This window comes from Oncorhynchus tshawytscha, linkage group LG30 (genome assembly GCF_018296145.1).
Source record: "Oncorhynchus tshawytscha isolate Ot180627B linkage group LG30, Otsh_v2.0, whole genome shotgun sequence".
Classification (NCBI taxonomy): Eukaryota; Metazoa; Chordata; class Actinopteri; order Salmoniformes; family Salmonidae; genus Oncorhynchus; species Oncorhynchus tshawytscha.
Window position 1 is genome coordinate 50,585,543 of NC_056458.1, and position 12,555 is coordinate 50,598,097.

General features: G+C 42.5%; 1 protein-coding gene across 2 annotated transcripts in view; it reads left to right on the forward strand.

Moving 5' to 3' along the window:
* Nucleotides 1–639: 639 nt before the first annotated feature.
* LOC112237821 (B-cell receptor CD22) overlaps nucleotides 640–12,555 on the forward strand; it is a 33,915-nt gene continuing 21,999 nt past the window's right edge. Inside the window, exons 1-4 of one of the 2 annotated variants that reach the window (XM_042308969.1) lie at nucleotides 640–1,093; nucleotides 1,349–1,396; nucleotides 1,832–1,873; nucleotides 11,076–11,339. In XM_042308969.1, coding sequence (XP_042164903.1) covers nucleotides 1,351–1,396; nucleotides 1,832–1,873; nucleotides 11,076–11,339 — 352 coding nt within the window. In that variant the 5' untranslated portion in view covers nucleotides 640–1,093; nucleotides 1,349–1,350. The remainder of the gene's footprint in view (nucleotides 1,094–1,348; nucleotides 1,397–1,831; nucleotides 1,874–11,075; nucleotides 11,340–12,555) is intronic. The other variant, XM_042308968.1, reaches the window with a different exon arrangement.

Consider the following 12,555-nt stretch of genomic DNA (forward strand, 5'->3'; position numbering starts at 1 on the left):
TACACCAACTCTGTCAGGAGGAATGGGCCAAAATTCACCCAACTTATTGTGGGAAGCTTGTGGCAGGCTACCTGAAACAGTTTGACCTAAGTTAAACTATTTAAAGGCAATGCTACCAAATACTAATTGAGTGTATGTAAACTTCTGGCCAACTGGGAATGTGATGAAAGAAATAAAAGCTGAAATAAATCATTCTCTACTATTATTCTGACATTTCACATTCTTAAAATAGAGTGGTGATCCTAACTGATCTAAGACAAGTACTTTTTAATTGGGTTAAATGTCAGGAATTGTGATAAAACTTCCGACTTCAACTATAAATATAAATATATATTTATTTTTTTCTTCCTCAACAGTATTGCACTGGGCCTTTACTAGTTCTGTATTAGTGGACTGATATTCCCTGATATTCATATTTCTATGTGATTTTGGTTGGTTGCCCAAAATCTTACATATTGCAGCTTGAAAGGGATAATTAAGATAAATGTACTGAAAACCCTATTGAATGAAAACTCCATGAGACAATCTGTTGGCCAGCAAGTGGGAGTGTTTTCAGCGGTGAAGGTAAATGTATTCAGCGCGAGCAAAGGGAACCATGTCTGCAAAGCCCGTTAAAATGCCCCCAACTACTGAGAAGTGAGTAGAAAATGATTTTTGTAAGAAAGGCATTTTTAATGTCCTAAATCAGATTCGTGCCCTTGGTGATTTGTATGCTTATTATCATGCTTAAATGCAAGGTCAGAATACGGGTAGAGAGAAAAGCGCATAAAACAAAGAGTGAATTTACGTTTCATTGACGTGCACATAACACGGGTCCCCCGTTTTTAGTAGCTGATATAATTGTATTGAACAGCCACCAGATGTAGCCCTCGGTCTATTCCTTTCCAGCCATTTATTTGAACGCTATTGACGGATACTAATGATGTAAGTTTTGTCTGTATTCGTGCTTGACGACGGGACCACTCTGTGTCTGGGTGAAGAATGAGAAGGACCACCATTTCCAGCAGAGGAATTATCATTAGGACAATCGTTGAGTTTTTAAATCCGTTTTTTAGTGTGTTTTTTTAAACATTTCTAGGTGAAACTTTACATGGTAGGTTGATTTATTGTGTATTTACAATAAATCAGTGTGACAAAAACAACAATGAATGGTTGAACATGTATGAATGTTATAGGAACTTATGATATTATTTAGTTTAAACTTTTTTTGATGTGATGATTATTATTTATTTGTTTTACATTGATGACTAATTGTGCCTTTTTGATGGTCATGTAGTGAGAGTGTCTGCTGATTATATCGTTGTGTGTGTGTGTGTGTGTGTGTGTGTGTGTGTCTCACCCTGTGCAGAGATGAAAGGCGCAGAGAGACTCATCTTTCTGGGCTGGCTGCTGACAGGTTTTTATTTAATTTGCTACATTTCTTTCTAATATATGTTCAGGTCAAGTTTGAGAAGGAAGAATTTTTCAATTTTTAGAGGAATTAAAAAATGATCAATTTGTCAATAAACGTAGGTTATGATGTGATAGTTATTCCTTCAGTGTCAGTATTGTATTGGGTTGTTGAACCCAGCCCTGGGAACAGAGACCACTAACTCAGTCCTGTTGAACCCAGCCCTGGGAACAGAGACCACTAACTCAGTCCTGTTGAACCCAGCCCTGGGAACAGAGACCACTAACTCAGTCCTGTTGAACCCAGCCCTGGAAACAGAGACCACTAACTTAGTAGTTTGTTGTCCAAGCCATCTATCCAGCAGGGTTGGGGTCAAATAGAAATGGAATTGACCCCAAACCCTGCTGTCCGGTCCTGATAGTGAACTGCTGTGTGTTTCAGGTACCCTGTGTCAAGGTGGGGTGGAAGGAACGGTCTGCACTAGTGAGTATTCAGATCAGTGCATTCCAAACAGTGGGTCAGAACTACTTCCCTGGTGGGGTGTGGCTAAAGACTAGATTTATGAGGGGTCTGAGGGTTCGAGGGTTCTTCATTACACTGATAAAACCAGAAGGTTCTTCATTACACTGATAGAACCAGAGGGTTCCACTGATAGATCCAGACGGTTCTTCATTACGCTGATAGAACCAGAGGGTTCTTCATTACACTGATAGAACCAGAGGGTTCCACTGATAGAACCATAGGGTTCTTCATTACACTGATAGATCCAGAGGGTTCTTCATTACACTGATAGAACCAGAGGGTTCTTCATTACACTGATAGAACCAGAGGGTTCCACTGATAGAACCATAGGGTTCTTCATTACACTGATAGATCCAGAGGGTTCTTCATTACACTGATAGAACCAGATGGTTCTTCATTCCAATGATAGAACCAGAGGGTTCTTCATTCCACTGATAGATCCAGAGGGTTCTTCATTACACTGATAGATCCAGAGGGTTCTTCATTACACTGATAGAACCAGAGGGTTCTTCATTACACTGATAGAACCAGAGGGTTCCACTGATAGATCCAGGGGGTTCTTCATTACACTGATAGAACCAGAGGGTCCCACTGATAGAAACAGGCGGTTCTTCATTACACTGATAAAACCAGGGTTCCACTGATAGAACAAGAGGGTTCCCCTGATAGATCCAGAGGGTTCTTCATTGCACTGATAGATACAGAGGGTTCTTCATTACACTGATATATCCAGAGGGTTCTTCATTACACTGATAGAACCAGGGGGTTCTTCATTACACTGATAGAACCAGAGGGTTCCACTGATAGATCCAGGGGGTTCTTCATTACACTGATAGAACCAGAGGGTCCCACTGATAGATCCAGGGGTTCCACTGATTTCCACTTCCAGGGGTTCTTCACACTGATAGAACCAGAGGGTTCCACTGATAGATCCAGGGGTTCTTCATTACACTGATAGATCCAGAGGGTTCTTCATTACACTGATAGAACCAGAGGGTTCTTCATTACACTGATAGAACCAGAGGGTTCCACTGATAGATCCAGGGGGTTCTTCATTACACTGATAGAACCAGAGGGTCCCACTGATAGATCCAGGGGGTTCTTCATTACACTGATAGATCCAGAGGGTTCTTCATTACACTGATAGATCCAGAGGGTTCTTCATTACACTGATAGATACAGAGGGTTCTTCATTGCACTGATAGATCCAGAGGGTTCTTCATTACACTGATAGATCCAGAGGGTTCTTCATTACACTGATAGATCCAGAGGGTTCCACTGATAGAACCAGAGGGTTCCACTGATAGAACCAGAGGGTTCCACTGATAGAACCAGAGGGTTACACTGATAGAACCAGAAGGTTCCACTGATAGAAACCGGGGGGTTCCACTGATAGAACCAGAGGGTTCTTCATTGCGCTGATAGATCCAGAGGGTTCTTCATTACACTGATAGAACCAGAGGGTTCCACTGATAGAACCAGAGGGTTCTTCATTACACTGATAGAACCAGAGGGTTCTTCATTACACTGATAGAACCAGATGGTTCCACTGATAGATCCAGAGGGTTCTTCATTACACTGTAAGAAAAACAATCCCAGTTACTGATTGCAGTGGAAATATGGTAAATATACAAAACATTGCTGCATTTTTAAGGAAGTATTACTGTTAAGGACAGTATGCTGCTGTATTCTGATTACTTACTGTATTCTGATTACTTGGGAGTCAATCTCACTGGGACTTTGAACTCACAACCTCTTCGTTGCCAGTGAACTGAATTTCCCGCTCCACCACCGGCTCTGCGGGTGACGATTGAGAAAGATCGTTGAAAGATTAAAAACAATAGCCATTCTGTCATTTGTCCCTATGGGGGAACCTTTTTGAGTTCCACGTACAACCCTTTTTTTGTTTATAATCCTCTCATGAAGAACCCTCTGGTTCCATGTAGAACCATACGTTACAGCCTTATTCTAAAATTGATGAAATTATAATGTTTCCCCCCCATCTAATAACCCATAATGACTAAGCAAAAACAGGCGGTTTAAAATTAAAAACAGAAATACCTTATTTACTTAAGTATTCAGACCCTTTGCTATGAGGCTCGAAATTCAGCTCAAGTGCATCCTGTTTCTATATATCATCCTTGAGATGTTTCAACAACTTGATTGGAGTCCACCTGCGGTAAATTCAATTGATTGGACATGATTTGGAAAGGGACACACCTGTCTATATAAGGTCCCACAGTTGACAGTGCATCTCAGAGCAAAAAACCAAGCCATGAGGTTGAAGGAATTGTCCGTAGAGCTCCGAGACACGATTGTGTTGCAGGACAGGTCTGAGAGAGGGTAACAAACAATTCTGGCAGCATTGAAGGTCCCCAAGAACACAGTAGCTTCCATCATTCTTAAATGGAAGAAGTTTGGAACCGACTCTTCCTAGAGCTGGCCGCCCGGCCAAACTGAGCAATCGGGGGAGAAGGGCCTTGGTCAGGGAGATGACCAAGAACCCGATGGTCACTCTTACAGATCTCCAGAGTTCCTCTGTGAAGATGGGAGAATCTTCCAGAAGGACAACCATCTCTGCAGCACTACACCAATCAGGCCTTTATGATAAGAGTGGCCAGACGGAAGCCACTCCTCAGTAAAAGGCACATGACAAGGCACTTGGAGTTTGCCAAAAGGCACCAGACCACAATAAACAAGATTCTCTGGTCTGATGAAACCAAGATTGAACTCTTTGGCCTGAACGCCAAGCATCACATCTGGAGGAAACCTTGCACCATCCCTACGGTGAAGCATGGTGGTGGCAGCATCACGTCTGGAGGAAACCTTGAACCATCCCTATGGTGAAGCATGGTGGTGGCAGCATCACGTCTGGAGGAAACCTTGCACCATCCCTACGGTGAAGCATGGTGGTGGCAGCATCACGTCTGGAGGAAACCTTGCACCATCCCTACGTTGAAGCATGGTGGTGGCAGCATCACATCTGGATGAAACCTTGCACCATCCCTACGGTGAAGCATGGTGGTGGCAGCATCACGTCTGGAGGAAACCTTGAACCATCCCTATGTTGAAGCATGGTGGTGGCAGCATCACGTCTGAGGACACCTCACCATCCCTACGGTGGACACCTCCCTACGGTGAAGCATGGTGGTGGCAGCATCATGTCCGGAGGAAACCTTGCACCATCCCTACGTGAAGCATGGTGGTGGCAGCATCATGGTGGTGGCAGCATCATGTCCGGAGGAAACCTTGCACCATCCCTACGGTGAAGCATGGTGGTGCAGCATCACATCTGGATGAAACCTTGCACCATCCCTACGGTGAAGCATGGTGGTGGCAGCATCACGTCTGGAGGAAACCTTGAACCATCCCTATGTTGAAGCCATCCCTATGCACCATCCCTGAAGCATGGTGGTGGCATCATGTCCGGATCATCCCTCCATGGTGGTGGCAGCATCATGAGGAACCTTGCACCATCCCTACGGTGAAGCATGGTGGTGAAGCATGGTGGTGGCAGCATCACGTCTGGAGGAAACCTTGAACCATCCCTATGTTGAAGCATGGTGGTGGCAGCATCACGTCTGGAGGACACCTTGCACCATCCCTACGGTGAAGCATGGTGGTGGCAGCATCATGTCCGGAGGAAACCTTGAACCATCCCTACGGTGAAGCATGGTGGTGGCAGCATCATGTCCGGAGGAAACCTTGCACCATCCCTACGGTGAAGCATGGTGGTTGCAGCATGTGTAGAGGGTCTGAATACTAATGTAAATGTGATATTTCAAAAATGTATAAAAACCTGTTTTTTTTTTATAGGGTAATGTGTGTAGATTGATGAGAAAAAAGGAAATGTTTTAATACATTTTAAAATAAGGCGTAATAACGTAGCAAAATGTTGAAAAGAATGGAAGGGGTCTGACTACGTTCTGAGTGCTCCGTACACATATGATACTTTAGATGCATCTATGGTTGTTAGGTAACTCACATGCTAATGGTCAGTGCCTTTATGGGTAAAGATGTAGTATAATGGAACATTTTCTACCCAATATATTCAATGTAAGGAACAATCATTTCTGAACCTTGAAATGTGGGTGGGGCAATGTGCTGACGGAGGGATTATTAGCATATTTTGGGGCATGGTCTAAAATATGTTGTATTTGTGCCAGCTGTTACTGGAAGTGTTGGGGCTTATTAGCATATTTGGGGGGCATGGTCTAAAATATGTTGTAATTGTGCCAGCTGTTACTGGAAGTGTTGGGGCTTATTAGCATATTTGGAGGGCATGGTCTAAAATATGTTGTATTTGTGCCAGCGGTTACTGGAAGTGTTGGGGCTTATTAGCATATTTGGGGGCATGGTCTAAAATATGTTGTAATTGTGCCAGCTGTTACTGGAAGTGTTGGGGCTTATTAGCATATTTGGGGGCATGGTCTAAAATATGTTGTAGTTGTGGCAGATGTTACTTGAAGTGTTGGGGCTTATTAGCATATTTGGGGGCATGGTCTAAAATATGTTGTAATTGTGCCAGCTGTTACTGGAAGTGTTGGGGCTTATTAGCATATTTGGGGCCATGGTCTAAAATATGTTGTAGTTGTGGCAGATGTTACTTGAAGTGTTGGGGCTTATTAGCATATTTGGGGGCATGGTCTAAAATATGTTGTAATTGTGCCAGCTGTTACTGGAAGTGTTGGGGCTTATTAGCATATTTGGGGGCATGGTCTAAAATATGTTGTAGTTGTGGCAGATGTTACTGGAAGTGTTGGGGCTTATTAGCATATTTGGGGGCATGGTCTAAAATATGTTGTAATTGTGCCAGCTGTTACTGGAAGTGTTGGGGCTTATTAGCATATTTGGGGGCATGGTCTAAAATATGTTGTAGTTGTGCCAGCTGTTACTGGAAGTGTTGGGGCTTATTAGCATATTTGGGGGCATGGTCTAAAATATGTTGTAATTGTGCCAGCTGTTACTGGAAGTGTTGGGGCTTATTAGCATATTTGGGGGCATGGTCTAAAATATGTTGTAATTGTGCCAGCTGTTACTGGAAGTGTTGGGGCTTATTAGCATATTTGGGGGCATGGTCTAAAATATGTTGTAATTGTGCCAGCTGTTACTGGAAGTGTTGGGGCTTATTAGCATATTTGGGGGCATGGTCTAAAATATGTTGTAATTGTGCCAGCTGTTACTGGAAGTGTTGGGGCTTATTAGCATATTTGGGGGCATGGTCTAAAATATGTTGTAGTTGTGCCAGCTGTTACTGGAAGTGTTGGGGCTTATTAGCATATTTGGGGGCATGGTCTAAAATATGTTGTAGTTGTGCCAGATGTTACTGAAGTGTTGGGGCTTATTAGCATATTTGGGGGCATGGTCTAAAATATGTTGTAATTGTGCCAGCTGTTACTGGAAGTGTTGGGGCTTATTAGCATATTTGGGGGCATGGTCTAAAATATGTTGTAGTTGTGCCAGCTGTTACTGGAAGTGTTGGGGCTTATTAGCATATTTGGGGGCATGGTCTAAAATATGTTGTAATTGTGCCAGCTGTTACTGGAAGTGTTGGGGCTTATTAGCATATTTGGGGGCATGGTCTAAAATATGTTGTAGTTGTGCCAGCTGTTACTGGAAGTGTTGGGGCTTATTAGCATATTTGGGGGCATGGTCTAAAATATGTTGTAATTGTGCCAGCTGTTACTGGAAGTGTTGGGGCTTATTAGCATATTTGGGGGCATGGTCTAAAATATGTTGTAATTGTGCCAGCTGTTACTGGAAGTGTTGGGGCTTATTAGCATATTTGGGGGCATGGTCTAAAATATGTTGTAATTGTGCCAGCTGTTACTGGAAGTGTTGGGGCTTATTAGCATATTTGGGGGCATGGTCTAAAATATGTTGTAATTGTGCCAGCTGTTACTGGAAGTGTTGGGGCTTATTAGCATATTTGGGGGCATGGTCTAAAATATGTTGTAGTTGTGCCAGCTGTTACTGGAAGTGTTGGGGCTTATTAGCATATTTGGGGCATGGTCTAAAATATGTTGTAATTGTGCCAGCTGTTACTGGAAGTGTTGGGGCTTATTAGCATATTTGGGGGCATGGTCTAAAATATGTTGTAATTGTGCCAGCTGTTACTGGAAGTGTTGGGGCTTATTAGCATATTTGGGGGCATGGTCTAAAATATGTTGTAATTGTGCCAGCTGTTACTGGAAGTGTTGGGGCTTATTAGCATATTTGGGGGCATGGTCTAAAATATGTTGTAATTGTGCCAGCTGTTACTGGAAGTGTTGGGGCTTATTAGCATATTTGGGGGCATGGTCTAAAATATGTTGTAGTTGTGCCAGCTGTTACTGGAAGTGTTGGGGATTATTAGCATATTTGGGGGCATGGTCTAAAATATGTTGTAATTGTGCCAGCTGTTACTGGAAGTGTTGGGGCTTATTAGCATATTTGGGGGCATGGTCTAAAATATGTTGTAATTGTGCCAGCTGTTACTGGAAGTGTTGGGGCTTATTAGCATATTTGGGGGCATGGTCTAAAATATGTTGTAATTGTGCCAGCTGTTACTGGAAGTGTTGGGGCTTATTAGCATATTTGGGGGCATGGTCTAAAATATGTTGTAATTGTGCCAGCTGTTACTGGAAGTGTTGGGGCTTATTAGCATATTTGGGGGCATGGTCTAAAATATGTTGTAGTTGTGCCAGCTGTTACTGGAAGTGTTGGGGCTTATTAGCATATTTGGGGGCATGGTCTAAAATATGTTGTAATTGTGCCAGCTGTTACTGGAAGTGTTGGGGCTTATTAGCATATTTGGGGGCATGGTCTAAAATATGTTGTAATTGTGCCAGCTGTTACTGGAAGTGTTGGGGCTTATTAGCATATTTGGGGGCATGGTCTAAAATATGTTGTAATTGTGCCAGCTGTTACTGGAAGTGTTGGGGCTTATTAGCATATTTGGGGGCATGGTCTAAAATATGTTGTAATTGTGCCAGCTGTTACTGGAAGTGTTGGGGCTTATTAGCATATTTGGGGGCATGGTCTAAAATATGTTGTAGTTGTGCCAGCTGTTACTGGAAGTGTTGGGGATTATTAGCATATTTGGGGGCATGGTCTAAAATATGTTGTAATTGTGCCAGCTGTTACTGGAAGTGTTGGGGCTTATTAGCATATTTGGGGGCATGGTCTAAAATATGTTGTAATTGTGCCAGCTGTTACTGGAAGTGTTGGGGCTTATTAGCATATTTGGGGGCATGGTCTAAAATATGTTGTAATTGTGCCAGCTGTTACTGGAAGTGTTGGGGCTTATTAGCATATTTGGGGGCATGGTCTAAAATATGTTGTAATTGTGCCAGCTGTTACTGGAAGTGTTGGGGCTTATTAGCATATTTGGGGGCATGGTCTAAAATATGTTGTATTTGTGCCAGCTGTTACTGGAAGTGTTGGGGCTTATTAGCATATTTGGGGGCATGGTCTAAAATATGTTGTAGTTGTGGCAGATGTTACTGGAAGTGTTGCATAATTTTAAGTGATGAAGTGAAGGTTGAGCACCCCCCCTAGTGCATTCAGAAAGTATTCACACACCTTGATTATTATTTCTTTACACATTTTGGTTGTGTTATAGTCTGAATGTGGATTAAATGTAGATGATTTGGCACATGCCTACACATAGTAGCTCAATAATGTCAGAGTGGAATGATGATTTTATACATTTTTATGGATTAATAAATCATTGAAAGTTTAAAATGTAGTTATTAAGTATTCAACCCTTTTGTTATGGCAAGCCTAAATAATTTCAAGAGTAAATATTTGCTTAGCAATTCACATAACAATTTACATGGACTCCCTTCATTTGCAATAATAGTGTTTAAGATTATTTTTTTATGACTACCTCACCTTACCTTAGGGCATGGTGAAGTTATTAATTACACTTTGGATGGTGTATCAATAAACCCAGTCACTACAAAAATACAGGCGTCCTTCCTAACTCGGTCGCAGGAGAGGAAGGAAACCACTCAGGGATTTCCATTCTGTACAGGCTTCCTTCTTTACACTCTGTCATTTAGGTTAGTATTGTGGAGTAACTATAATGTTGTTGATCCATCCTCTGTTTTCTATCACAACCATTAAACTCTTTAACTGTTCTAAAGTCACCACTGATCTCATCGTGAAATCCCTGAGCAGTTTCCTCAAAGGGATATTCAATGTCTGTTTTTTTCTTCTAATTTTGACCCATTTACCAATAGGTGCCCTTCTCTGCGAGTCATTGGAAAACCTCCCTGGTCTTTGTGGTTGAATCTCTGTTTGAAATTCAATGCTCTACTGAGGGACCTTACAATTATCTGTATGTGTTGGGGGGTGCAGAGATGGGGAAGTCATTTAAAGATCACGTTGAACACTATAATTTGCACACGGAGTGCTAAGCACATTTTCCCTACTGAACTTATGTAGGAATTGCCATAAAGGGTTTGCATCATTATTGACTCAAGACATTTCAGCTTTCCATTTGTAATACTTATAAAAATAAAATAAAATATCCAAAAGAGTATATTTCCCTTGTGACATTCTGGTGTATTGTGGGTAGGCCAGTGACACAGCGTCTCAATTTAATTCATTTTAAATTCAGGCTGTAACAACAACAAAAATGGTGGACAACTTTCTGAAAAGTTGTCAGTGTTTACAATTGGCTCATTCATCCCCCTCCTCTCCCCTCATTCATCCCCCTCCTCTCCCCTCATTCATCCCCCTCCTCTCCCCTCATTCATCCCCCTCCTCTCCCCTCATTCATCCCCCTCCTCTCCCCTCATTCATCCCCCTCCTCTCCCCTCATTCATCCCCCTCCTCTCCCCTCATTCATCCCCCTCCTCTCCCCTCATTCATCCCCCTCCTCTCCCCTCATTCATCCCCCTCCTCTCCCCTGTAACTATTCCCCAGGTCGTTGCTGTAAATGAGAACGTGTTCTCAGTCAACTTACCTGGTAAAATAACGGATAAATAAAATAAAAAATATCACCTCTGACCTCTGACCTTTTTTATTGGAGTGTATTCTTAATTAAAAATATATATATATAATCTGTCAGCTCAAACTGTTTTTTTGTGTTTGTTGCTGTTTTGTTGACATTAATTAGTTCTATTAATTTGTTGACATGACAAGATTATCATTTTTATGTTTCCTTTCCTTCCAGATCCTCCCAGGAATACGTCAGTATCTGTGATTCCCTCTAGCGAAGTGTTAGAGGGCAGCTCAGTGACTCTGACCTGCAGCAGTGATGCCAACCCACCAGGGATCAGCTACCACTGGTACTCAGTGAGAGCGGGTGACACCAGATCTACAGGCTATGGGCCGGTCCTGAGGACCAAAATCTGGGCGGACAATACCCACTTCTACTGTGAAGCCAAGAATATGTGTGGAGCACATAATTCAACGATCACTAAAGTAACTGTGTGGTGTAAGTGTAGTGGAGTGTGTTCAAGGAACCAGTGTACAGTAAGCTTGTCTGTGGCCTTCTGTATCTCAGTTGGTAGAGCATAGCACTCCCTCCGTTCAGGGTTATAGGTTCAGTTCCCGGGGGGGACCACCCATATGTTAAAGGTTTTCACGCATGACTGTAAGTTGCTTTGGCTAAAAGTGTCTGTTAATGTCACTTACAGTGCCTTGCGAAAGTATTCGGCCCCCTTGAACTTTGCGACCTTTTGCCACATTTCAGGCTTCAAACATAAAGATATAAAACTGTATTTTTTTGTGAAGAATCAACAACAAGTGGGACACAATCATGAAGTGGAACGACATTTATTGGATATTTCAAACCTTTTTAACAAATCAAAAACTTAAGAATTGGGCGTGCAAAATTATTCAGCCCCTTTACTTTCAGTGCAGCAACCTCTCTCCAGAAGTTCAGTGAGGATCTCTGAATGATCCAATGTTGACCTAAATGACTAATGATGATAAATACAATCCACCTGTGTGTAATCAAGTCTCCGTATAAATGCACCTGCACTGTGATAGTCTCAGAGGTCCGTTAAAAGCGCAGAGAGCATCATGAAGAACAAGGAACACACCAGGCAGGTCCGAGATACTGTTGTGAAGAAGTTTAAAGCCGGATTTGGATACAAAAAGATTTCCCAAGCTTTAAACATCCCAAGGAGCACTGTGCAAGCGATAATATTGAAATGGAAGGAGTATCAGAACACTGCAAATCTACCAAGACCTGGCCGTCCCTCTAAACGTTCAGCTCATACAAGGAGAAGACTGATCAGAGATGCAGCCAAGGGGCCCATGATCACTCTGGATGAACTGCAGAGATCTACAGCTGAGGTGGGAGACTCTGTCCATAGGACAACAATCAGTCGTATATTGCACAAATCTGGCCTTTATGGAAGAGTGGCAAGAAGAAAGCCATTTCTTAAAGATATCCATAAAAAGTGTTGTTTAAAGTTTGCCACAAGCCACCTGGGAGACACACCAAACATGTGGAAGAAGGTGCTCTGGTCAGATGAAACCAAAATTGAACTTTTTGGCAACAATGCAAAACGTTATGTTTGGCGTAAAAGCAACACAGCTCATCACCCTGAACACCCTATCCCCACTGTCAAACATGGTGGTGGCAGCATCATGGTTTGGGCCTGCTTTTCTTCAGCAGGGACAGGGAAGATGGTTAAAATTGA